Source organism: Elaeis guineensis, chromosome 12 (genome assembly GCF_000442705.2).
Source record: "Elaeis guineensis isolate ETL-2024a chromosome 12, EG11, whole genome shotgun sequence".
Lineage (NCBI taxonomy): Eukaryota > Viridiplantae > Streptophyta > Magnoliopsida > Arecales > Arecaceae > Elaeis > Elaeis guineensis.
The window spans coordinates 26,050,443-26,078,249 of NC_026004.2; the positions used below are offsets into that span (position 1 = coordinate 26,050,443).

Sequence of the window (27,807 nt, forward strand, 5' to 3'; positions counted from 1 at the left end):
TAAATGCATTTCTAACGATGCTTTAAAGCGTCGTTAAAACCACATTTAACGGCGCTTTTTAGCATCGTTAATGACTCCACGACCCGCACTCTACCAAGACGCTTTTCAAAGCGTCGACTTTTTTGTCTTTAACGACGCTTATAAGCGTCGTTAAATTTATTTTAACGACGCTTATAAGCGTCGTTAAAGGTTTTAAGAGAAAAAAAAAAATACAGGTTTTATATTCTAAAAAAAAATAATACATACATTTCTGTACAAAATTATATCAATTATTCTAATATAAACCTGTACAATCACCACCATTCACACCTGTACAATCACCACCATTCACACCAAGAGCAAACTTAAATAGCAAATTTAACCAAACCAAAAGATATTATTTTATATAAATAAAAATAAAGTACTAATCGTCCATTACAATCAAGAGTAATATAAATAAATATAAGAATACAATAAAAATAAAATAATATCAATCTGCAGGCGGATGGTCGTCGTTGTCTCCACGTGACGTGCCGCTGTCTCGACGGGTGCCTGATGTGCCAGGAGCCTACAAGAAACATATCAAAAGCATGATTTACATATCTATAAATAAAAATATATAAATCATTAAATTAATACACAAATATATATTTAATAATATGTGTTTACCTGAGATGGACCATACATCTCTAATAAAGATGTAAGCCGATCAATCTGTCCCCTCATGGCCTGCATCTCGGCACGGCTCTGTCGCATCTCCTCCATCTCAGCGGCACGACTCTGTCTAATCTCCTGTATCTCCGTCTCGAGTCTGCGAACGCATGAATCCTGAGCATCTGCTGCAGCATGCTGCGTATATCTACTAACCTCAGATAACTGAGTGGGGGTGACTCCTACTCCATAACCCCTCACTCGGCCGTAGCGCTCTGGTCCCATCAACTCTGTGAACACCTCAGCCTCGATACGGCTCTGCTGCGTAGATGCTGCGGACTCGTCGTCACGCTCCGCAATGAGAGATGTAGCCCTCTCCTGTATTTATTTTGAAAACAAGAGTTATACATTAATAGCTAACAAAATTAAATTTAAATCATTGAAAAAAATAGAATATTAATAATGCCGTACATATAAATCTCTCGACTCATCTCGAACAAAAGTACCATCCTGATGAGTATGAGTCATCCGGTAAAACTCCACTTGTCCGGGTTCCCTCCCATGCTCATCCACCTACACAAATAATTTTAATTTTAAGCAAACAGTTATAATAATTTAAAAAAATATATGAGTATCATGATACAGACATGATCCACGATACATAATGATATTAGTTATATAAATATTTCGACATAAAAATTAAAAGTTAATTATGAAAGTTTAAGGAACATACAAACTCCTGTCGGAGTCGTGCATAACTCTTCGACCCCGATGTATGAGGAACAGACTGAGCTGCTCGTGCAGCTCTACCAATAGTAGAATAAGTCTGTAAAATAAAGTAAAGAACTTGTTATATGTATAATATATAATAAAAATCAATATTTTTATAAAATATTTAGAAAAAAAGATAATAAGCAGATAATATACCTGTGCCCTCTCGGAGAACCAATAATGAACCAACTCCATCCACTGATGAGGGGGTACATCAGGAGGATAATTCCTAGCAACCTCCTCCGCTGTCATATCCTGTCTCATATAGTCCTTCTTCAATTGTGCTCTATATTCTTTCCATTTGCGGTTGAGAAACTTCATTACAAAATCATGAGTGGATGGAGGGAGAACAAACTTGCTCTATAAAAAAAAAAGTTAAATGAAATAAATAATATAAATGATTAACAATTAATATACAGTATGAACATCAATTCATTACCTCTATAACTCGGAGGAGCTCAACTTTGTACGTTAGAAGCATGTCATTCCATTTTGCATAGCCCAACGGACATAGCTGAGGCCTCCGAGCAACAGTCCCCAAAAATGAAGTCAATAAGCAGGCAGCTTTCTTAATTGGCTGACCTAGCTGATTGCACTCCACAACAATCCTCTCGCCCTCACGCATCTGCCACACATCTCGTACTACTGTGGGTCCGCGTCTGGGGCATACTCTCCCGGATCCATCTGCAAAAAATACATAAAAGTAACTATATCATAAATATACATAAAATAAAATAAAAATAAAATTACATGAAAGATAATATATACCCTGCACGTGTATCTCATCATCTGACTGATGAACAGGAGGATCGTGCTGTGCTGATGATGAAGGATAGGGCTCAGAATGCTGTGCAGCTGAACTGGCCTCAGGCTGCTATGCTGAAGAAGACGTACCGGCCTCTGTCTGTAAAAACTGGAACTGCACACCAGCATATCGTCCCCTGCGACGCATGATGTCACCTAACATTTATATAAATAAAAGGTAGAATCAGTTAATATATGGAGTAAAATAATATAATAATTAATGTAAAATATATACATCATAAATAATTATTACCAATAACAATCAAACAGTAGTGTTTCCTTCAAATTCTGTTCTAACCAACGTCGTCGTAGCATTTAAATCATCAGCTGGCATAAAATTGTAGGGCATACATTGTGTATAAGTGTCATCGTCATCATCCTCCACTTGGTTTCCCATATCATATAAGTCTCTAGGTTTTGTTTTGATGACAGTAAACCAATCTTTATCTTTTGCGTCTTGTACATAAAATACTTGACGAGCTTGAGATGAAAAAATGAATGGGTCATCCTTCAATAACACACCAGTGTGTATCAACCTTGAAAAATTTACAAGTGTAAATCCATTTGCATCTTGTTTCAAATCCCTTGGTGAGTTTATGTCTATCCAATCACATATAAACAGTACTACTTTAAATTTTTCATAATAATCCAACTCATAGATATCTTTAAGTGCACCATAATAGGATTTTCCATCCGCTTCCACCATAACACCGCTATTCTGTGTTTTTCTAAATTTCTCCCGTTCTCTAGTATAAAATTTAAAGCCATTAATTATGAAACCATTATATCTATTCACAATCTTGTTAGGTCCTCGAGCAAGAGCTATTAGTTCATCTGAATTATTTGTCTCCATCATCTTTGATACCTAACAAAAAATGATATGACGAAGTGCAGTTGAGTTATCTGATATTAAATATGTATCAAAAATTAATATATCCTATAATTAAATATAAATCACACCTGATTCGAAAGCCACATAGGGAATAACTCGACCAACCATCGCTGTTCAATCCTTGCATTAGGACGAATGTTATGATTGGCTCGTCTCTGATAAATTAAAAATTCACTGCATAAAATATAAATATATCATTTAGAATATTATATCTAATATAAAATTTAAATTTTGATGTCATTCCTTAAATATACTAACCTGCGATGGTCAGATATTATGTCACTATGAAGTAACACATAACGATGTGCTTGTGCTAAGAATTTTTGATCAAGTACAATACTTTCAGCTCTTCCCAAGAATTTTCCAGCAGTTAAGAACTTATACAGTTCTGCATTCTCCACAAAGTCATTATGCCGTTGAGGTCGACTAAAAATAGTCTCTACACCTTGAAGATATCTTGAACAAAATGTCAAACATTCATCCGCAATATATGCTTCAGCAATCGAGCCTTCGAGATAGGCTCTATTTCGCACATAATCTTTAAGACGCACAAGATACCTTCAAGAATTAAATATTTATTAAAATATCAGTATGTTGTTGTTTCTAATAAAATTATCAAAAGATTTAAGGTTTGCAATAATACCTCTCAATAGGATACATCCATCTATAATGTACCGGTCCACCAACTTTAACTTCTGAAGCTAGGTGAATGAGCAGATGTACCATAATAGTGAAAAATTCAGGAGGAAAAATCTTTTCCATCTGGCAAAGTGTAATTGCAATATCGGATTCTAACTGATCAAGTTCCCGAGGATCAATAACTTTGGAACATAATGCCTTAAAGAATGACGATAATCGAAGTACAATTGTAACAACTTGTTTCGGCAATGACGATCTTAAAGCTATTGGAAAAATATCTTGCATCAATATGTGACCATCATGACTTTTAAGATTTGAAAGTTTTCGATCCTTTAGATGCACACATCGTGAAATATTTGATGCATATCCATCAGGTACCTTGATACTTTTCAAAACTCCCAAAAAATTATCCTTTTCTCGAGCAGACATTGTGTAACATGCAGGAGGCACATAAATTCTATCATTAGCAAGCATTTTAGGATGAAGTTCCTGTCGGATACCCATTTCTTTTAAATCAAGACGTGCCTTCATGTTATCTTTGCTCTTTCCATCAAGATTTAAAAATGTTCCAAATAAATTATCGCAAACATTCTTCTCTATATGCATGACATCAAGATTGTGCCGAATAAGATTATGTTTCCAATAAGGTAAGTCAAAAAAGATACTTCATTTTTTCCATAAATGTTTACTGGGCTGTTGTGTAGATGCTATCTGTGTGTCTTTCTCATTTTCATCCTCGAAATAATTATCTGGATCTTGAAACACCTCTGCATCTATAGTACTGATACTGACTTCCTCTGGTAACCCTTCGTGCACTGAGCTTTCAACATCATCCCTTCCTCTTTTTTTAGAGGACTTTGAGTGCTTACCATAGCTGTAATTGATGCCATCCATTTATCTATGAACATCAGTTCCAGAAGGTGGAATAGGGGCACATCCCAATTCTATAGTACCATCAAACAAATCTTTCTGAAATCGAAACGGATGATTTGCTTCCAACCATCGACGATGTCCCATGTAACAAAACTTACCTCCATGTTTTAACCAAATTGAATGTGTTGAATCTCCACAACAAGGACATGAGACCCGTCCCTTTGTACTCCAGCCAGATAAATTGGCATATGCTGGAAAATCATTAATAGTCCATAACAAAGCTGCCCGTAGTTTAAATGTTTGGCCGTTGGAAGCATCAAATGCATCAACACCCTCCCACAACTATTTCAATTTCTCTATCAAAGGCTGTAGAAAAATATCAATATCATTGCCTGGACCCTTATCTCCTGGAATAACCATTGACAAGATAAGTGATGATTGTTTCATGCACATCCACGGTGGCAAATTGTAAGGTATCAAAACGACTGGCCAAGTGCTGTAGGTAGAACTCAGGGTCCGAAATGGATTGAAGCCATCAGAAGCTAAGCCAAACCTAACACTGCGAACATCAGAGGCAAAATCAGGATGCCTATCATCAAATGCTTTCCATTGAAGACTATCTGCTGGATGTCTCAACATTCCATCCTTTGTACATCCTTCATCATGCCATCTCATTGATGAAGCTATTTTTGATGATGCATAAATCCTTTTCAATCTAGGTATAAGAGGAAAGTAACGCAATACCTTGGCCGATTTCTTTTTACTCCGCGTTGCATCCAATTCATTCAGTACATCGTCTCGATCTTCTTTTTGTGTTATCCATCTGGAAGATCCACATACATTGCATGACTCTTGATTAGCATTTTCACCTCGATATAACATACAATCTTTCAGACAACTATGAATCTTTTCGTATCCAAGATCCAATTCCTTTACTACTTTCTTGGCTTCATAATACGATGGTGGTAAACGAGTGCTTTCTGAAAATACATCCTTTAATAACTTGAGCAGCATGGTAAAACTCTTTTCAGACCATCCATTCAAATATTTTATATGAAATAAATGTACAAGAAAAAAAATCTTAGAAAATTTCGTACAACCCGGATATAATTCTTCGTCTGCATCTTTCATTAAGGTGTGATAACGAGCTGTCTCATCATTAGATGTATGTATAGGCTCCTCAACATGCATACGTTCCGTATGCGTACATCCATCAAACATCCCAACTGTTTCTTGTATATTACTGGATTCTCCTAAATTTTGAACACCAAATCCAAAAAGCATCTGTGATCAAACCCCTTATATCATCATCTCTTGTAGAATTGTCTTGTAGGCTAGTGGATCCAAAATGAGTCAAGGGTTGGTTACATGATGATGGCAACATAGATTCTCCATGAAAAATCCAGTCGGTATAACCTCTTAAAAAACCATTCCATACCAAATGTTCTTCAACATTTTGTGGATCTAAAGAAGAACTATTTACACATTTCCGACATGGACATTGTTGGGTATGAGATACCCGCGGTCGAAGTTCTCAGCAGGATCAGCCCTTGTAGGAGCTGAGCTCCGCCACCGACTTCAACTGCCGGTAAGATTCTGCCCGGACTCCTACGGGAGCCGGGCTCCGTCACCAACTTCAACTGTAGAAGGATTCCGCCCGGACTTCTACGGAAGCCGGGCTCTGACCACGGCTCCAACCTCAAGAGGGACTCCGCCCGGACTCCTACGGGAGTCGGGCTCCGTCACCAACTTCAACTGCAGAAGGATTCCGCCCGGACTTCTACGGAAGTCGGGCTCTGTCCACAGCTCCAACCTCAAGAGGGACTCCGCCCGGACTCCTACGGAAGCCGGGCTCCGTCACCAACTTCAACTGCAGAAGGATTCCGCCCGGACTTCTACGGAAGCCGAGCTCTGTCCACAGCTCCAACCTCAAGAGGGACTCCGCTCGGACTCCTACGGGAGCCGGGCTCCGTCACCAACTTCAACTGCAGAAGGATTCCGCCCGGACTTCTATGGAAGCCAGGCTCTGTCCACGGCTCCAACCTTAAGAGGGACTCCGCCCGGACTCCTACGGGAGCCAGGCTCCGTCACCAACTTCAACTGCAGAAGGATTCCGCCCGGACTTCTACGGAAGCCGGGCTTTGTCCACGGCTCCAACCTCAGGAGGGACTCCGTCCGGACTCCCACGGGAGCCGGGCTCCACCGCCGACTTCAACTGCCGATAAGATTCCGGACTTCTACGGGAGCCGGACTTCGTTTTTGACTTTAATTGCAGGAAGGCTCCGTCCGGACTCCTGCGGGAGCCGGACTCTGCCCACGACCCCAACTGCGAGTAGACTTCGTCCGGACTTCTACGGGTGCCGAACCTCGCTACCGACCCCAACCAAGCTCCGACCGACAATTCTGGACCCACTGGTGGGCCACAATAACGGCCATGACTCTGCTCCACTTCCTGTGGCGGACCCTACGCGACCTCATCACTCCCTGACAGGCTATATTAACGGCCATGATTCTGCTCCACTCTCTGCGGCGGAGCCTGTGTAATTCCACCACCCCTAGATGAGTCACGACAGCGGATGCCGCTCTACTCCTCGCAACTGATTCCACGTGGCGAGCTACGGCGATAGCCACGATTCCGCTCCACTACCCTTCGCAATGAATTCCTCCTGACTATGGGCGGCCCACTACCAGACGGTTACGAACGTCGCTATCAGTCTGTGGCACCCTCCGCCTATAAAAAGGGGGACCCCAGATACATTATTCTCTAAGCTCTCATCTTTTTTATCTAAAAACTCTGCTAAATTCTCCGTTCGAGCACTCCATTCTTGTTGAGGTAGAGAACTGACTTGAGCATCGGAGGGTCTTGCCAGAGCAACCCCACCTCCGGTTTAGACTTCCTTTGCAGGTCCCGGCGGCGACCGCGACTTCCTCGACTCCAGCTTCTCCGATGCAAGCGAATTTTTGCACCAACAGGATTGGCGCTAGAGGAAGGACCCTGTATCTTTGCAGTACCTTTGTTCTTGAAGGAGCGCTCAACGGATCCACCTCCGGTCGTCTTATCCGGCACCCACTCCCCCTTTCCTCATCTGATGCCTTCTCGCGAGGTATTCGCGCAACTACCTCCGGCTATGGTCGCCGATAAGGAGTGGCCGGACGATCGACCTCTGTCGGATGCTGTCAACACCATTTTGGGAGGATCCCAGCGGGAAGCAACCAACGTACCGGCTGTATCCCCCAAGCGGCAAAAGATTGAAAAGATTGAAGAACCTATAACCTTTACCGAAGAAGACACCCAGGGGGTCCAATTCCCTCATAACGACACCGTCGTAGTTTCCTTGAATATAGCAAATTACGACGTCCGCCGCATTCTTGTCGACAACGAAAGTTCGACCGACATCTTGTTCTACGATGCCTTTTCAAGAATGTCCGCTCTTGACGGTCATCTGAGGCCGATTTGCTCCCCCCTGATCGAGTTTACCGATGACGCCGTTCTGACGGAAGGGATGATAGCTTTGACTGTGGCCGCGGGTCAATATCCAAAGCAATCCAGGGCTCTGGTGAATTTCTTGGTGGTGAAGGCGCCATCCGCCTACAATGCAATCCTTGGTCGACCCAGCCTCAATGCTCTCCGAGCTGTCGTATCGACCTACCATTTGAAATTAAAGTTCCCCACCAACCAGGGGATCGGAGAGGTCCGGGGAGACCAAGCCCTGGCTAGACACTGCTACAACATCGCCTTGCAAAGAAGCGATCAGGCTGACCCCTGTCCTGTCGATGGACTGGATGCTCGCGATGACCTCACCGAAGAAAGGGGCGGCCCAATCGAAGATCTGGTACCAATCCCTTTGAATGATGGGAGCGTGGAGCATGTAGCGCTAATTGGCTCCAACCTGGGAGAGGAGGTGCGGATGCGTCTTATCAATTTTCTACGAAGGAATGCGGACATTTTCTTTTGGGTTCCAGTAGACATGCCGGGGATTGACACGGAAGTCATGGAGCATCATCTGGCCGTCGACCCAAAGCATCGACCGACGAAAGAAAAAATCCGGAGTCATGCCCCAGAGAGGCAGAAGGCGATAGCCGAAGAAGTGGATAAGCTCCTCAAGGCCGGATTCATTAAGGAAGTCAATTATCCTGATTGGATTTCCAATGTTGTTTTGGTCAAGAAAGCAAACGGCAAGTGGAGGATGTGCATAGACTTCAAAAAGCTGAATAAGACTTATCCAAAGGACAGCTACCCCCTTCTCAGAATCGACCAACTGGTGGACGCGACCTCAGGCCATGAGCTTCTCACCTTTATGGACGCGTTCTCCGGCTATAATCAAATTAGAATGGCGTCGGAAGACGAAGAGAAGACAGCTTTCATCACTAATCGCGGCCTTTACTGTTACAGGGTCATGCCTTTCGGCCTCAAGAATGCGGGCGCAACCTACCAACGGTTGGTGAACAAAATCTTCAAAGAACAGATCGGCCGAAATATGGAGGTCTATGTGGACGATATACTCGTAAAAAGCAAGTCTTCCAGAAATCATGTCGCCGACCTTGAAGAGACCTTTGACGCTCTCCGAAAGTATAGAATGAAGCTGAACCCAACTAAATGCGCTTTCAGAGTAACCTCAGGAAAGTTCTTGGGCTTCATGGTATCAGGGCGCGGGATTGAGGCTAATCCAGAGAAAATTCGCGCCATACAGGAGATGACCGTCCCAAAGTCGATCAAGGAGGTTCAGTGCCTCACAGGGAGGATAGCGGCTCTTAATCGCTTCGTTGCAAGGTCGGCCGAACGGTGCTTGCCCTTCTTTCAAACCCTCAGGCAGCCGAAGAACTTCTGTTGGACCTCTGAGTGCCAACAGGCGTTCGAAGAGTTAAGAAGCTACCTTAGCTCGCCCCCGCTGTTGGCAAAGCCTGAACCTGGGGAGGAACTATTTTTATACCTGGCAGTCTCTCCCATGGCCCTCACGGCCGTCCTCGTCAAAGAAGAAGCGAAAGTCCAGCGACCAGTCTACTACATTAGCCGTGCGCTGAGGGACGCCGAAACCAGGTACACCAAATTAGAAAAACTGACCTACGCCTTATTGATTGCAGCTCGGAGGCTCCGACCCTACTTTCAAGGGCACACCGTAACGCTACTCACCGATCATCCGATCAAGATGATTTTGCACCGGGCTGACACCTCCGGAAGAATGGCAAAATGGGCGATCGAGCTCACGGAATTCGACATCAACTACAGACCTAGACCAGCAGTAAAGGCCCAAATACTGACAGATTTTATAGTCGAGTGCACCATCCCAGAGGAGGCCGAACCTGAGCAAAGCAAAGTTAATGACCTGAAATCTCAACCGAACTCCCCCAACGAAGAAGCCAATCCCCCGATCGCTTTTGGACCCTCTATGTGGACGGATCTTCCAACATGTCGGGCGCAGATGCAGGCCTGCTCTTGGTCAGTCCGGAGGGAGTCATCGCAGAGTACGCCCTGCATTTCGAGTTCCCCGCAATGAACAATGGAGCGGAGTATGAAGCTCTGATCGCAGGATTAAGGATCGCCAAAGAGCTGGGAATAGGTCAGCTCCAGGTGCGCAGTGACTCCCAACTAGTGGTGGGACAAGTCGGCGGGAGTTATGCGGCGCGGGAAGGCAGTATGGCCAAATACCTTGAGAAGGTAAATGAACTTACTCCCACCTTTGGCAGCTTCAACATTAGACAGATTCCAAGGATGGAGAATACCAGAGCCGACCTTCTCTCCAAGCTGGCAACATTGGCTCCGACCGAATTGCCCAAAGGTGTTCTCTTTGAAGTTCTGAAGCATCCGAGTACAGAGGAGTCGCGGCCCGTGATGGAGATCGACCACGAACCCAGCTGGATCGACCCACTGATAATCTATCTCAGAGATGGAGTCCTCCCCCAGGATGCGAAAGAAGCTCGGAAGCTCCGAAATCAAGCCTCGAGATACCTCCTTTATGAGGGTAAACTGTACAAGAGATCATACTCTTTACCCCTCTTAAAATGTCTCCGACCCTCGGAAGCTGAATACGCCTTGTGGGAAGTGCATGAAGGAGTTTGCGGAAACCACTTGGGGGCTAGATCTTTATCCCACAAGCTACTCCGCCAAGGATATTACTGGCCAACGATGCATCATGATTCTGTTGAATACGTCAAAAGGTGTGATCGGTGCCAGAGATACGCTAACGTCCAGAGACAGCCCGCCACCGAGCTCACACCCTTGAGTGCCCCATGACCTTTCGCGCAATGGGGGATGGATATCCTTGGCCCTTTTCCCATGGCGTCTGGGCAAAGGAAGTTCCTTCTTGTAGCGATCGACTACTTCACCAAATGGGTTGAAGCCGAACCACTGGCGAAAATCACAGAAGCAAAAGTACAAGATTTCGTCTGAAAGTCGATCGTGTGTAGGTTCGGTCTGCCTAGAACCCTAATCACTAATAATGGACGACAATTTATGGGAGCAAAATTCGCCGAATTCTGTGAAGATCTAAACATCTCCCACAACTTCACATCAGTAGCCCATCCCCAGGCGAACGGCGAAGCTGAGATGACCAACAGAACCCTTTTGCAGGGGATTAAGACAAGGCTTGAAAAAGCGAAGGAAACTTGGGCGGACGAACTTTATCATGTGTTATGGGCGTATCGAACTACTCAGAGGCTACCTACGGGGGAGACCCCTTTCGCTTTAGCCTTCGGTACAGAAGCTGTCATCCCAATCGAGCTTAAACTCCCGTCAGCATGAGTCGTGGCGTTCGACGAACATCAAAGTTCGCAAGGTCTTAGAGCCAACCTCGACTTGCTGGAAGAAAGACAGGAGATAGCTCAGGTTCGGATGGCAGCCTACAGACAGAAGGTTGCTCGATATTATAACGTCCGGGTTAAGAACAAAGCCTTTAGAGCGGGAGATCTAGTGCTTCGACGAGCCGCTGTCTCGCAACCTCAGGACCGAGGAAAACTCGCCCCAAACTGAGAGGGACCGTATGAAGTCAAAGAAGTAGTCCGGCTCGGAACTTATTATCTTAAGGAACTCGGGGGAACCGACCTCTCGCGACTGTGGAGCTCAAAAAACTTGCGGATGTACTACCAGTAACTTCATTTTGATTGAAAATCACATACCTATATGCCTTTGGACAATACGAACAAACTGTATCAAAAACGAAAGGGAAACCTCGTCCTGACAAGGTCGAAGGCCCGGTTTCATTTAGACCGGATGGGGGGAGAGGCCCTACAACGCCCATATGCGCCCCCACAGCCCTGTTAGGGACAGGAGGAGAACCTCGCCCTAACTTGAGCAAGGTCGAAGGCCCGGTTTCATTTAGACCGGATGGGGGGAGAGGCCCTACAATGCCCATATGCGCCCCCACAGCCCTGTTAGGGACAGGAGGAGAACCTCGCCCTAACTTGAGCAAGGTCGAAGGCCCGATTTCATTTAGATCGGATGGGGGGAGAGGCCCTACAATGCCCATATGCGCCCCCACAGCCCTGTTAGGGACAGGAGGAGAACCTCGCCCTAACTTGAGCAAGGTCGAAGGCCCGGTTCCATTTAGACCGGATGGGGGGAGAGGCCTTACAGCGCCCTAATGTGCCCCCGCAGCCATGTCAGGAACAGGAGGAGAACCTCGTCCTGACATGAGCAAAGTCAAAGGCCCGGTTCTTTTAGACCGGACGGGGGGAGAGGCCTTACAGCGCCCTAATGCGCCCCCACAGCTAGGCCGAGAACGGGAGGAAAATCTTGCCCTGGCTCGAGCGAAGTGGAAGGCCCAGACTCCTACGGGAGTCGGGCTCCGTCTACAACGCCAAGGAAGACTCCACCCGGACTCCTACGGGAGCCGGGCTCCGTCCACGACGTCAAGGAAGACTCCATCCGGACTCCTATGGGAGCCGGGCTCCACCCGCGATTCCAATCGCAGGAGGGTTCCTTCCGGACTCCCATGGGAGCCGAACTTCGCCTTGACTTCAGCGTAGAAAAATTCCAAGCAAAAAAGGGAAAGGGAAGCAATGGACCACAACAGCAACGATTGGAAAACAAACAGTGGCCAAGGCACAGGGAACCCTGCCACAGCAAGGATTGGGGCTCCCATCAGGAGTCCTATCTTTCAAGAAAGCTTTCGACGCAAAATAGGACAACTTCTTCAGGGTAACAGAAGCTCGGACCCCCGAGCCCGAGCCCTGAGGGGGACTCCAAGCCCGAACGACCCCAGGTGAGCCTGCAACCACTGACGAAAAAGATGGGTTGATGCAATGGCAACCGGGTGCCTTCAAACGGCGTAAAGCTCGAAAAGGAGCTCGACGAACAACAATCCAACACGAATAAAAGGGCCACCGGTGGCCTTAGGACGACGCTAAAAGAAAAAAAAAAAAAAAAGAGAAGAGAGAAGAATAAAGAAGTTCGACAGACAACTACTCGACGCAAAATGCGGATGAGGTAATAAAATCTCCTTTTCGTTTTCCAACTAACAAGATGTACGTTACAAGACCCGGAGGGCCAGAAAAAAATACATGTACATCGTTGCAAGGCTTGAGAACACGGTTTGGTAGGGATTCGCCGGAGGCCGCTTCAAGCTGCGAACTTCTCTTCCCAGCCGCGTTGTCCAGTGCATGTGGCGGGCCTATCGGCCTTCGCCCCGCCTTGTTTCGCTCCACCTCCGAAGTCCCGACCTCAGGGGGAAAAGGATGGGATAGATTTCCGGGGACGGTACGGGCAACGGCAGCGGCAACGAAGACCTGTTTCAAGAAGAACCGGAGTCACCCTGGGGGTAGCGGTAGTGCCAGAGATATGCGTCATTACCAAATACTTCGTGACGGCCACCGTCCAAAATGCTCCGGCAAGGTCGGCATGCGCTACTTCCACCGTCCCCGCAACAAATTTTACTGCCCCACCGTCGACGTCGACCGCTTCTGGTCCCTCGGCCTCGTCGACATCAAGGATCCCGCCACAACTTGTGATGACAGCTCTGCCCTCTTGACCGGTATCACCCCGCCTTGCTATTCCAAAATTCTCAGGCAGAATACCTTTACCGGTGGCCCCTGTTATTAAACCCCTGTTGTTGAAGAAATTCTTCCTTGGGCCCCCTTTGAAACGACGGAGATCCTCAGCGGCCATTTGATGGCCGGAGAACTCACCGACTGCTGTTCTCCTCCTTGCCTTCCTCCAAGCCCTCGGCATCCCCTTGAGGATGGCCTCCGGGGTGGAGGACATGGCAGGAAAACCCCTTAGAGAAGAATCGAGGGGCTGAAAACGGCAAGGACTGGTGCAGAGGAAGTGGCTGAGTAGTTAGGCTCTCAGGCGAAAGAAAAGTGCCGTCCTCTTGGCAGGATGAAGCCCCGAAGGGAGAGTAGGGGGTTTAAATAGGCAACGGATCTTAGCACAGTTATGGCGGCGGGTGTCCCTAGGCCAACCGGTGCATGCCGCGTGTCCCGCGTGTCCCACTCGCCGCTATCGAGGATTGACTGTTCGCAAATTTCCGTAGCACGACGCTTGAGATCACGTTTCGGCAAGAGTTCCGAAAAGACGCTTCAAGTCGCCTTAACCAGGAAAAGGGCTCTGACGTGCGCACATTAAATGCCAACATATCCCAGGGCGGTTGTGCGCAGGATTCGAGGGGATAACTTCGGCCATGCCCATCTCTCTGTACTTCCTTCATTCGAAATTCAAACTTGAAAGTAGGGGGACTGGTGTTGGGTATGAGATACCCGCGGTCGAAGTTCTCAGCAGGATCAGCCCTTGCAGGAGCTGAGCTCCACCGCCGACTTCAACTGCTGGTAAGATTCTGCCCGAACTCCTACGGGAGCCGGGCTCCGTCACCAACTTCAACTGCAGAAGGATTCCGCCCGGACTTCTACGGAAGCCGGGCTCTGACCACGGCTCCAACCTCAAGAGGGACTCCGCCCGGACTCCTACGGGAGCCGGGCTCCGTCACCAACTTCAACTGCAGAAGGATTCCGCCCGGACTTCTACGGAAGCCGGGCTCTGTCCACAGCTCCAACCTCAAGAGGGACTCCGCCCGGACTCCTACGAGAGCCGGGCTCCGTCACCAACTTCAACTGCAGAAGGATTCCGCCCGGACTTCTACGGAAGCCGGGCTCTGTCCACAGCTCCAACCTCAAGAGGGACTCCGCCCGGACTCCTACGGGAGCCGGGCTCCGTCACCAACTTCAACTGCAGAAGGATTCCGCCCGGACTTCTACGGAAGCCGGGCTCTGTCCACGGCTCCAACCTCAAGAGGGACTCCGCCCGGACTCCTACGAGAGCCGGACTCCGTCACCAACTTCAACTGCAGAAGGATTTCGCCCGGACTTCTACGGAAGCCGGGCTTTGTCCACGGCTCCAACCTCAGGAGGGACTCCGTCCGGAGTCCCACGGGAGCCGGGCTCCGCCGCCGACTTCAACTGCCGGTAAGATTCCGGACTTCTACAGGAGCCGGACTTCGTTTTTGACTTTAATTGCAGGAAGGCTCCGTCCGGACTCCTGCGGGAGCCGGACTCTGCCCACGACCCCAACTGCGAGTAGACTTCGTCCGGACTTCTACGGGTGCCGAACCTTGCTACCGACCCCAACCAAGCTCCGACCGATAATTCTGGACCCACTGGCGGGCCACAATAACGGCCATGACTATGCTCCACTTCCTACGGCAGACCCTACGCGACCTCATCACTCCCTGACAGGCTATATTAACGGCCATGATTCTGCTCCACTCCCTGCGGCGGAGCCTGTGTAATTCCACCACCCCCAGATGAGTCACGACAGCGGATGCCGCTCCACTCCTCGCAACTGATTCCACGTGGCGAGCTACGGCGATAGCCACGATTCCGCTCCACTACCCTTCGCAATGAATTCCTCCTGACTATGGGCGGCCCACTACCAGACGATTACGAACGTCGCTATCAGTCTGTGGCACCCTCCGCCTATAAAAAGGGGGACCCCAGATACGTTATTCTCTAAGCTCTCATCTTTTTTATCTAAAAACTCTGCTAAATTCTCCGTTCGAGCACTCCATTCTTGTTGAGGCAGAGAACTGACTTGAGCATCGGAGGGTCTTGCCGGAGCAACCCCACCTCCGGTTTAGACTTCCTTTGCAGGTCCCGACGGCGACCGCGACTTCCTCGACTCCAGCTTCTCTGACGCAAGCGGATTTTTGCACCAACAGACATAAAATCTTTCCATTCAAACTACTTTTCTCCATACCAAATTTAATGAAGTCATGAACTCCATCTAAATATTCTTTACTATTCCTTGGTTTATTTATCCAACTTTTGTCCATTGTAGGATAAAAATGACCGAACTTGCAATTTATCTAAAAATAAAAAAAATTATATAATCTATATTAATGCAATGAGTAAAAAATATCAGTCATTTCATAAAATTCAAAAAAATAACAGCTAGATAAAGTTTACATAGTAAATGCTTGCTATCATCAACTAATAGGTAAAGAAGGTCCTATCCCATTCAGAAAATGTATTAATTCTATAGCTCAATTACAAAAATCAAATGATATGCAACAAGAGCCGAAAAAAATTTCGACAGCATTTCCCCTTAGTTCTTCCGTATAGGAAGAACAAAAGGAAAATACCATCCGAAATTTATTCCGAACCCTCAGCATACCATTTGATTATGGTAATGACCTATAGAATTACTCACATTTTCCAAACTGTCCATACTGGACAATCAATTGATCAATGTACATAATTCTTTTACCCGTATAAAAATAAATAAATGTACGGATACAATAGAATATGTACATTAATCAAAAGACGGGTCTATGTTTCTATGCAATGCAATTTTTTTTAAAATTAATTCATAATTAACTTGATTTAATACCTGATATTAACTTGGGGAGTAGTGGACAAAGAAACTTGGCCCAGCTTAATCCAGATGCTTAGTCTTCATCAGTCACGAAGATAAGGATAACGTAGGCCACACGATATCAGGGTCCAGCCACATAACGAGCGCCACATGTCAGATAAGCAATCAATCAGGATTCATGAAACGATGAAATTATCCATTCATCAACCATGTATCACAACCTTAATTAATTGTACTATATATTTTCGGGTGAACCTCATAGAGAGATACTAAGAGGGTGTGGTTGTAAATTGATCTAGCTCTATATCATTTATTTTATGCTATACATGTTTACCATATTTGATAATTTAGGAGAGGTGTGGATGAAGATGATCATGACTTATACGTTCGCTCCACAAGTACATATGAACCAACCATCATTCGATATTAGATTTTTTATTTGTTTGTCATTATCTTTAAAAAATTTACGTACTTTTACATGGCAAGTGTGGTTTCTTATGTTGCTCATGTTTACAAGTGTAAACATATACAAACACAAATGCATGAGCAAAGTTAAAAAGGATATCCAAAGATTACCAGGATAGTGCATCTTTATGAACATCTCACATATCTATCATGGGACAAACAATGTCGTATATTGTTAATGTTCTTTTGGGATATCTTTTTTTTAATCTTTTTTATTGTATTTGTACTAGATTTATATGAATGCTCAATCTTAACAAAAAAAAAAAAAACCCCAAAATAGCTGCAATTTATGGCTCATGAATTACAAACATCAATTAACAATCATAAACGGGCTTTGCACCACGTTTCGAAAAGGACCATAGTAGTTCTACCAAAAAAATGAAAAAGGAACCATAGTTCACCTGCACCAGTAACAGGGGGGGAGGGGGGGAGGTGGGCGGGGAGATGGATCAAAGCCTATCACATCTTGTACCACCTCTAATCCAGTCAGGATTATCATGATCCAAAGAAACTAGTCTGCCACCTCAACCACTTGATATATCACTCCACTACACGTGCCTAAGGATGCAAGTTGAAGTTTTCAGATGTTGTGCCCAAGGATGCTTTGTTGTAAGATGCTAATGCTCTAGCAGAGATTATAATTAATCATGCTACATTATCAAAAATAGCAATAGAAAAATATGGACTAAGTTGAAGCTGCATCATCAATGCTTAAAGCACTGGAACAATCAGGAAGAGTTGTGCACTAATTCCTGTAACATGACACTTTGTCGCCGGTGCACATAATCCCTGTAAAATTAATAAGATTTAACACAAACTAAAAAAGGAATAAGGCTAGCATATACATGGTAGATACCAAGAAAAACCAAATTATATTCCACCACCTTCCAAAAGTTGATGGAACAAAAACTAAGGCCCATTCTAACATACAATTTTTTGACCAAGTCCATATAAAGAGCTACTCTTGAAACCAAGAAATATCAAGTTGATGCACACAATATCCGCTTCTTTCTCTTCTTTCTAACTTGATATGAGTGTTTCTTAACAAATAGTTCATCAATTGCCCTGATTGCATAGCTATCACAATAGTAACTGATACAGAATATTGTTCTAAAATAATAAAAATAATATAACAATATTATCAAACTATAACAAACAGCAATGAAAAATAGCATATGCTTGATTATCACACTCGATGTATACAAGAAACCGATTGGCATAAGAAGCCAACTCATATACATCATCTGGTATTCAGAATGTTGTCCTCTGTTCAGTAATAAGATAGAACTTTAACTAGCGAAACTTAGAACCAATATTGATCACTATAAGAAATCAAAGGGAAAAGAAAATGGATATACATCTCATCTAAATGAGGATGCAGAATTAGATTATCACTATCATCAACTCCACTGCATATTGTTCTGTCGGGCATCAACAATGTGAGGAACAGCAGAAGGTTCCTCACATTTCCCACCATAAACAAGAATAAAGAAAGTTGCATGCCTACTTTTCTAATACAAAAATCTTTAAACAAGATCAACACTTAGAACCCTACAATAAATTCTGGTGTAAAGCAAGCATAAAGCCAAGTCATTTCAGAATCATCTCACCTCTGTTTCCATGGTTCTAAAAGCTCCTAAGAAGAAAAGAAGAGGAGGAGGAAGAGATCTCACCTGACCATGGGAGCGAGGGAGACAAGGGCGAAAAGGCGGCTTGGGAGCGCACTGGAAGATTGGGACGGTAGGGCTGCTCTGAACCAGTGAACCGGGCACTGAATCTGGAAGCCCGTTCGATCGTCGGGAGGGGGGAGGGGAGGAGGGCCGGTGCGGCGTGGACGGCGGGTGCGCTGCTGGCAGTGGAGATGGGGCCGGCGGAGGAATGGGTGGAAAGGGGCGGCAGTAGATAGATTAGGGCACGGAAGATTGGGGGTATTAAACGAACCTAACGACGCTTTTTAGCGTCGTTAAATAATGACGGAAAAAAGCGTCGGTATTTTCTTTATTTAATGACGCTTTTGTTAAAAACGTCGGCATTGACAGTGCACAAATTTTATGACGCTTTTAAGCGTCGTTAAAGAACGACGCTTTTAAGCGTCGTTAAAGAACGACGCTTTTAAGCGTCGTTAAAGAACGACGCTTTTTAAAAGCGTCGGCAGGTCAGCGCAACCTGCCGACGCTTTCCAAAAGCGTCGGCAAAAAAAAGTCGGTACTGTCCAGTTTTCTTGTAGTGAAGGATGGATTCAGATCGGGTTGGGTTGGATCGGATTATTTATCTCAAGACCCAAATCAACCCAAAAATCTCCACGACTCAGGTCGGGTTGGGTCGAGTCAAACTTTAGTAAATCTAGTCCAAATCCAAAAAATGGAATGGGTCTAATTTTAGAACCCGATCTAGATTCATGGATCCTTTAAAATGGTTCGGATAAGGTCTATACAGATTAGATCGGGTCTGGTCATAGGTCAACCCGACTCATTTGCAGCCTTTGATATTGATGTTTGATGCAATGACAAAATGGAATGTTAAGCAGGCTACCAGCAACAACAATAAGTTCAGGATCCTCATGTTGGTTACTGAATTGGCTGTTTGGGCCAAGCATAGCTCAAAATCAGCTTATTTTACTTTAGACCAAGATTTAACCAATTTATTTAAGAATTTTTTATATATATATCTTCTTAAACATTCAAATTTATGTGAATATCCTTTCAAAATTGATATTTATATGTATATCTTCATAAAATACTTATTTTGTATGTATATCTTTCTATTTTTTTTTTACATATGTACCCACATCATTTAATATCGTTAAAAAATTAATGGTTTAAAATTTAAATGACTAAAATATCCTTATGGGTAGATGTGTAAAAAAAAAATTTATACGCATATATATATAAATAGTAATTTCATGAGGATATTCATACAAATTTGAATATTTAGAAGAATATACATACAAAAAATTTTAATTTAATTTTTATCTATTTCATCTAGATAAATTCAAGCTCTCTTACTCTACAATGTAGTAATATATTATATAATATAACAACATGATGATGATATCATATAATATTTTATATATTAGAATACTATATTATATTTTATTTTTATGCAAGATGGGACGATTATATCCATCTCATAATAACATGATATACCTTATATATTTTACAAAGATATTTTTGATAAAAATTTTTAAAATAAAATATAATAAGATTATAAATTTTTATTATTACATAATATCCAAATCTATAATTATATCCATTCGATGCAAATGTACAAGCTATTCATCTAATATCAGGTTTAGATACATTTCTTAGAAGCATATTATTATATATTAGAAAAAATATGGATGGTTACGATCTATTTTTTTTTAGATAAAATAATTTTGATCTATCATTTGATAAAAAGATCATTTCATCTATATAAATTAACAAATTAAGTAAATTTATTATTTTAGTTATATGTTATTCTTTCTCTATTAGAATAAGGAAGGAATTAACAAACCAAGAGAAATGTATTTATGTTAAGGATTTTTGCATGTATACCCTTCAAAATATTCAAATTTGCATGAATACCCTCACAAAATTGCTATTTGTATATGTGTCCTTATAAATTTTTTTTTTGAACATCTATCCATAAGGATATTTTAGTCATTTTAATTTTAAACCATTAATTTTTAACGGTATTAGATGATATGGGTACATATGCAAAAAAAGATATTTTATGAGAGTATACATACAGATATCAATTTTGAAAGGATATTTATGCAAATTTGAATATTTAGGAGGGTATACATGTAAAAAATATTTTATTTAATATTAAGCTAAGTTTGAGATGCTCACCAATAATTTGTTTGAAAGATCTAGCAAGACATGCATCAAAGAAAAGAAATCTACAAAGATTATATTTGAATTAATTATCTCGATTATATCCCAATCGATAATCTCATAGATCGTCTTAATTTATAGTGAATAAATATAAAAGTTTTCATATAAACTAATATGTTAGTATAACATGTAAACTACATAACAATTAGTAGATTTTATTATTAGGCTTTTAGCAATCCATATGGTATATTTTCTTATCATAGCTACTATTCATTATAAAGTGAATAGCTAGGATGATACCTACAGTAGCTGGTTTTGACTACTAGTGCAGGAAACGCAAGGGTAGCAATAGATTGGATTAGATAGGGTTTAGGATGGATCAAGTAACGACTACAATATATAAAATCTTGATCCACACTTGCCTCAACCCAAAATCGGGTCAAGACCTCTCTTCCAAATGATTTAAACAACTAGGATCAAGTAAAAGACTAATCACTCAAATTCTAATCTAAGACCATGATCAATCTCAATCTAAACCATTTTAGCTTAAATAGAGCACTACTCTCGTGACCCGTGTTAGATCAAAGCTTCGATATATACCCAAGCTCCATTAAAAGTATGGATTACAAAATTTGTCCCATACCCTATCCTTACTAAAAAATTCTTTAACCAAAACTAGGGTTGAGACCAGATCCAATAGGGATCGGATATCAATATATTAATATCCATATTTGTTTTGTGTGACAAATACAAATACAGATACAAATATTATTCAATGCAAAATTTAATATGCCATATTTATTTTAAACGGATACTGATACAATTCGAATATTGAAAATATAGATATAATTATGGATATAAGTTGGATAATTAAACTTTGACTATAGAATCAAAGATATCACTAACTAGATGATAAATCAAGTTAATAACATATTTATATGGATGTATATTTTTTTTAAAAAATAATAAATGCTATGTAAAATTATATAGGATTATAGATAGATTCGGATATTCGGTTATAGCTAGATTGGATAATTGTCTATCCATATCCATATTTATTTTTCTTTAATGAATATGGATATGGATATATATATTAGTTGGATCCTCAAATTTCTATTTATATCCGAATTGATTTGTATATAAAAATAGATTCAGACGGATATTATCTATACCACTTTAACCTCTAACCAAAACTCTATCTAGTAGGGTTGGGTTGAGACCAAGCCATCCAAACAAAGACAAAAGCCATCCAAACAAAGACAATAGCCTTCACCTTTTATATAATTGCGGTACTTGCCAGTGGCACGTGTGGCAAGTAGAGTAATTGCATAGAAGTTGAAAGCTATGATCTGTGGGGGTAAAATATGAAAAACTCCTTAGCTGCTTTCAAAGAGTACATATTGTAGCCACTCTCTCTTCTAACCACATCAACATTAGAACTAATTTTTTTTGCTGTTTATAGCATTTTGTTGATGGCATCCTGCCATCACCTCCCCGAGCAAACAAAAATTTTGGCCCTTGCCATGGAGGAGTGTGGTGGGCATGTGAAGGGGGATGAACTAAGAATTTATTAAATGGTTCGCTTCAAGCTAAGAGACATAAATTTGAGGAAAGAATTTAATCCATACTAAACAACATCTCATGAAGGATATCAACCTTGATTTAGTCAAAGATGGCTATACAAGCAAAGGTCAAAAGCAAACAGGGTGGTCCTACAAAAAGAGGGGGCAAAGACAAAAGGATGGACGAGACTACGTAGTCATTGTTGACAAGACGTAGCACTTGTTTATATGTTGTGAGTAAAGTTGAGGTAAACTTGAGTGAGCCAAGAGAAGCTTTGGATTGGCTCTTTCATATTGGTTGAGATAGCAAAACTCAAGTTAATTCTACCTTGAGTTGTCGCTCTAGGACTACCCACATCGAGCTACTGCCACCTTGAAAGGAATTTGCCTGCCCCTCCAACCTTGCACCAATAATAATGGACTTGAGGTGTTTCACCATTCTTCCTTACCTAATTGAAACATTGGTGTTTACCTGGCAAGCAATTTTTCATATGCAACCACTTAAGAAGATTGTTTTCATTGGTCCCAAGGTAAACTTCCCTTATGTTTACTCTTTGGTCGATCCTGGTGTGCAGGCATAACCTGTCCTCTTGTTATCATTTAGCAAATTGCCATGGATAAATTCATGCTAACAAGATATGGGGAAACCAAAGCTTGGAGATGATTGCAGTTTCGAGACTTGTATGGAGATGCAAGGTCTACAACTTTCATGGTGTTGAAAACAGCCTCGAGGTCCATCACTGCTGACAGATGATCTAAAGGAGTTATGTAGATCTCTGGTTAGTACTCACAACAATCAATACTGAACAACATCTTGCGAAGGCTATCAATCTTGTTTTAGACAAAAAAAGGCTATACAAACGAAGATCAAGAGTAGATATGGTGTTCTAGCAAAAAGGGAGAGAGGGAGAGGATGGATGAGTATGTTGCTATTGTGAGTGAAAGAAAGGGAGCAGAGGAGGGCTGAGAGCAGGTTGGGTGGTGCCACCAACAAAGAATCATAGAGGGGGAGGATAGAGTACTGTGTCATCCATATGGAGGTGATTAGGTAAACATATGCAGTGAATAGTTTGCGTATCAATCGATACGAGGCTAGAGATTAAAATGAGAAGAGAGAACATTGTAGGCGGCGAAAACAAAATTAATTATGGGCTGTAAATGATTACCTGTCAATTTTCCATAATAGCTCTCGTCAACTGATTAGTGAGATACATCCACCCAATTTAGTAAAATATAATAAATATGCACAGTGGCAAAAGCCATCATATGTATTTTGAGTGCCACCGAGGCCAACTCCAGTGAGCCAAGAGTGCGTAGCTCTAGCTTGGATCTTTTTCTAGTAGAGTTGGCAAAACTCAAGATAAATATCGAACCAAACTTTAGGTGGTTCATCTTGAGTTGCCACTCTAAGAGTACCCACATCGAGTTAGCGCCAATTATCAATTTGACATGTACTTCTCATTCTTATGACCAAGGTAAAGTGTACTATGAGCCCTAATTGCATTTGATATTGTACTCATTGTCTACACTTAGAGTGGATATTTCACCTTTTCAAAATACAAGCATGCATACTTCTATATGCGGCACATGAGATACAAATGATGGGAAAGAGGGTTGCATTCACAAGGCATGTATGTGCCACTAGAAAAAACCACATATTGCACTCCTCTCTGACTAGTAGGTTTGAAATCTAACCAATTATTATTATTATTATTATTATTATTATTATTATTATTATTATTATTATTATTATTATTATTATTATTATTATTATTATTATTATGTTGCTTTATAATGTGACTATTTCCAATCATTGGATTAATAAATAAGGTTTAAATTATCGACAAGTTAACTTTTGATCCATAGCTTGTTCTAGGTTGCAAGAAACACGTGTTGACCATTAATTTTATTCTCAAACTTTGATCTCTTGGTTTTGCTATTTAACACTGAGAGTCTATTTATCAATTTTCTTCCTTGATCTCTTGTCAGGATGCATAAAATGAATATGCCAATTGAATGAAAAACTTACAAAGAAGGTTAATAGTAGGGGTAAAAGTGATATAGATAATATCCATCTGGATTTGTTTTCGTATTTGAATTAATTTGGATATGAATAGAAATTTGAGAATTTGACTAATATGTATATCTGTAAAAAAAAATAAATATGGATATGAATAGATAATTATTGAATCTATATCTGAATATTCGAATCTATATATAATTTTATATAATTTTATATATCAGTTATTATTTTTTAAAAAATATATATAATCATATAAACATGCTATTAATTTAATTTATCATCTATTTAATAATTATTTAATTATATAATCATAAAGTTTAATTATCTAACTTATATCTATATTTTTAGCATCCGAATTATGTCTGTATTTATTTAAAATAAATATATATATAAATTTTTGCATTCAAAAAATATTTATATCTGTATTTGTATTTATCAGAAAAAATAAATATGGATATAGACATGTTGGTATCTGATCCGGTTTTAATCCTAGCTAATAGGAAAGAAATTGGACCCTAATCCCTAAATGGAGCAATACCAAGGTCCTAATATTTTTTTCTCCTAAAAATTTTTTTTTTTTTTTGGAAAAAAAAAATATATCTTAAGTAGCTTGGCCACATTTTTCACTTAAGCGGGACGCGGTCCAAATCCGTCGTCTCACGGTAAACTACACTGCGGAGCGCACTGAAAAAAACCCGCTTCGCGCCAAATTGACCCCTCTTCCCGCGAGCGGAAAAGATTTTCGCGCGCGAAACCTCGCCCTTCCTTCCCCACTTTTTAAAGCACCAACAGTTCATCTACAGAACCCTTAAGGCCAAGGAAATCTCCCTCTGGCCATGGCTCCCAAGACCCCCTTCAGGAGGCGAACCCGGGCCCCAGCTCGCCGATCTCCCCCCCCAGATGCCGAAGAAGATCGCGTCGAATCCCTCCAGTGCGAGAAGTGCGGCTCCGGCGACCGCGCCGACGAGCTCCTCCTCTGCGACAAGTGCGACCGAGGATTCCACCTCTTCTGTCTCCGCCCCATCCTTGCCTGCGTCCCTCAGGGCCTCTGGTTCTGCCCCTCCTGCTCCTCCCACAAGAAGCCCAAGCGTAACTCTCTCTCTCCCTCTTATCTCATTCTCTTCTTACTTTCCACTTTTCCTCATCTCATTAGCTAATCCGATTCCTGGAGTTCCTGATTTTGTTGCAGAGTTTCCTTTGGTCCAGACGAAGATCGTGGATTTCTTCCGAATCCAGCGGTCATCGGAATTTGAGACGCTTGGCAGTAGGAAACGGAAGAAGAAGACAGGGGGGCTGGTGGTGGCGAAGAAGAAGAGGAAGTTATTGCCTTTTAATCCGATCGAGGACCCCAATAGGAGGCTGGAGCAGATGCAATCCTTGGCCACGGCATTGACCGTCACAGGGGCCAAGTTCAGCAACGAGCTCACATATCTTCCCGGCATGGCCCCGCGCTCCGCCAACCGCGCTGCTCTCGAACAAGAAGGGATGCAGGTAACAGTTTGATGCATTGATAAACTTGGAATCATTTCTTCGATTTTTTGGTGATCCCAATCGTTCAACAAATGGATTTACTCAGAATATTTAAAGTTGGTGATTTTTAGTAAATTCCAAATGCTATTCGATAGAGAGATCATTGGTATCGCGTAATGCTAGAATGATTGGATCAAAAGATTCCAAATGTGGTTTATGAGCTAAGTGTAGGTTCTGACTAGTTTCATGGATTGGTGGTGGTTTCAGGTTTTGTCCAAGGAGGATACTGAAACCTTAAACCTCTGCAAGAGAATGATGGAAAGGGGAGAATGGCCTCCTCTCTTGGTTGTTTACGACTCTCGCGAAGGGTTAGTACTCTTCATGTAGAATGACTTTGTTCCACATTTTGTTGGCTGGTTCTTGTTACTGAATTGGATCTTGGAAATCTTGTATTGGTTGTGAGTAGGTTCACAGTGGAGGCAGATAGGTTCATCAAGGACTTGACAATTATAACAGAGTATGTTGGTGATGTCGATTACCTAAAGAATCGAGAGCATGATGATGGGGACAGCATGATGACACTACTTTCAGCCAAGGATCCATCAAAGAGTCTTGTTATATGCCCCGATGAGCGTAGCAACATCGCTCGGTTCATCAATGGCATCAACAACCATACACCGTAAGCAGATTCGAACTTACTTTGATAGCTAATGTGCTTTGGTTTGAAATGCTAAATTGGTTGAAGAATTTTTGGTAGAAATATTGATTTAGTTTGCTTTTCTGAATTAGGGATGGGAAGAAGAAGCAGAATCTGAAATGTGTTAGGTACAATGTGGATGGTGAATGTCGAGTTCTGTTGATTGCGATTCGAGACATATCGAAGGGGGAACGACTGTATTATGATTACAATGGGTATGAGCAGGAGTACCCAACTCAACATTTTGTTTAAATTCTCCTCTATCCATCAGTTTAGGTTTTGACACACATGGAGATTTAGTTGCATTCTTTTTGTTTCAGTCTCTTTCATTCTGGGGGCAAATGGAACAGTATTGCTCTATTTTGAAGAGGACTAATGGGTATATGGTGTATTCTTACCAAAAGTGTTTTTTTGGTCAAAATTTAAATCCTCCCATGTAACTCTTGTTTTTAAGAAAGCTTATTCAATGAAAAGCAAACAAGAGAAAGGAAAATTGATCATTCACTATTTTATTGTTGTCTTCTGCTAAAATGTTCCATGTCATCTGGTTACTTTGAGACTTGCCACAGGTTGCTCTGAGATGAAGATAAAATACCTAGCAAAACTGCAATTTTTAAGCATGCATAAAGGATTAATTGAATCAAGCTTGAGTTGTCTATCCATGCTAGAATTTGGTGAGCCTATGTGTAGCTAGTATTCAATCTTACACCACTGCAGTCTGGGAAATGGGTCAATAAAAATCTAGCCTAGTGTGCTTAGAATTTTTTTTCTTAAGAAAATTTCTGGTCTGCTCAGATTATGCAAGCTTAGCTTGAGATTGCCTTTAGCCCGGCTTAACTCATTTGATGTGACATTCAAGAAAAGGCTGATCTCGTGTATCATAGGGGATTTGCCTTTTCTGTTGATTCCTGTCAGTTGGGGGAAAAAAATCATGAATGAGATGTTTAACCCCAGAGATGAATCAAAAAAGAAACTTTATTTGTTCTATCTTTTTCTGTGAAGAGAATAAATCTTTTTATTGAAGGATCAGAAAAAACTGGTCTGAATCTACTGCATTTTGGGTGAACCAGAATTGGCTCAAGTTGGTTTGATGGGTTAAAGTTTGGGTTGGGTGAAAAGATGTCAACCTGATTAGGGCTGGGTTCGCTTTGGGTTGAAGTTACCAAACACAAAAATGAACTTGAACTTATCCGAATAGGTTGGATTAGGGTTTGCATGTCAGTGGAGTTGGGCTTGGACCAGATGTTTGGTCATAATATTCATATGGACCATGTTGTGTTCAATGATCAAAACAGACAAAGGATCCCCTCTGTTATTACTTTCTGTTCTTAGTTTTCGTTTTCAATAATCCAGAACGGAATGA

The 27,807-nt window shown here is 42.1% G+C and overlaps 2 protein-coding genes across 2 annotated transcripts; one reads left to right on the plus strand and one right to left on the minus strand.

Moving 5' to 3' along the window:
- Positions 1–376: 376 nt before the first annotated feature.
- On the minus strand, positions 377–18,496 carry LOC140852837 (uncharacterized). Its single transcript, XM_073246395.1, has 7 exons — positions 18,485–18,496; positions 18,311–18,385; positions 17,595–17,663; positions 1,364–1,456; positions 1,102–1,203; positions 665–1,008; positions 377–547 (listed from the first exon to the last, which is right to left on the minus strand). Exons 1-7 carry the CDS (start codon positions 18,494–18,496, stop codon positions 421–423), a joined length of 822 nt encoding a protein of 273 aa, XP_073102496.1. The 3' UTR covers positions 377–420.
- Positions 18,497–25,099: 6,603 nt separating this feature from the next.
- Positions 25,100–26,932, plus strand: LOC105054615 (histone-lysine N-methyltransferase ATXR6). The gene is made up of 5 exons (XM_010936175.4): positions 25,100–25,366; positions 25,467–25,768; positions 26,015–26,115; positions 26,214–26,426; positions 26,537–26,932. The coding sequence occupies exons 1-5, from the start codon at positions 25,114–25,116 to the stop codon at positions 26,694–26,696; spliced, it is 1,029 nt and encodes a 342-aa protein (XP_010934477.1). The 5' UTR covers positions 25,100–25,113; the 3' UTR covers positions 26,697–26,932.
- The last annotated feature ends 875 nt before the right edge of the window (positions 26,933–27,807 follow it).

Coding starts and splice junctions, on each gene's coding strand:
- LOC140852837 (XM_073246395.1), bottom strand. Junction 1,457..17,594: donor AACTCTTCCTGATTGTTCCA/GTGCTTTAAGCA, acceptor TTTATTTTACAG/ACTTATTCTACTATTGGTAG. Junction 1,204..1,363: donor CACGACTCCGACAGGAGTTT/GTATGTTCCTTA, acceptor TTATTTGTGTAG/GTGGATGAGCATGGGAGGGA.
- LOC105054615 (XM_010936175.4), top strand. CDS start 25,114: ATGGCTCCCAAGACCCCCTTCAGGAGGCGAACCCGGGCCCCAGCTCGC. Junction 26,116..26,213: donor GTTTACGACTCTCGCGAAGG/GTTAGTACTCTT, acceptor GGTTGTGAGTAG/GTTCACAGTGGAGGCAGATA. Junction 26,427..26,536: donor GGCATCAACAACCATACACC/GTAAGCAGATTC, acceptor TTTCTGAATTAG/GGATGGGAAGAAGAAGCAGA.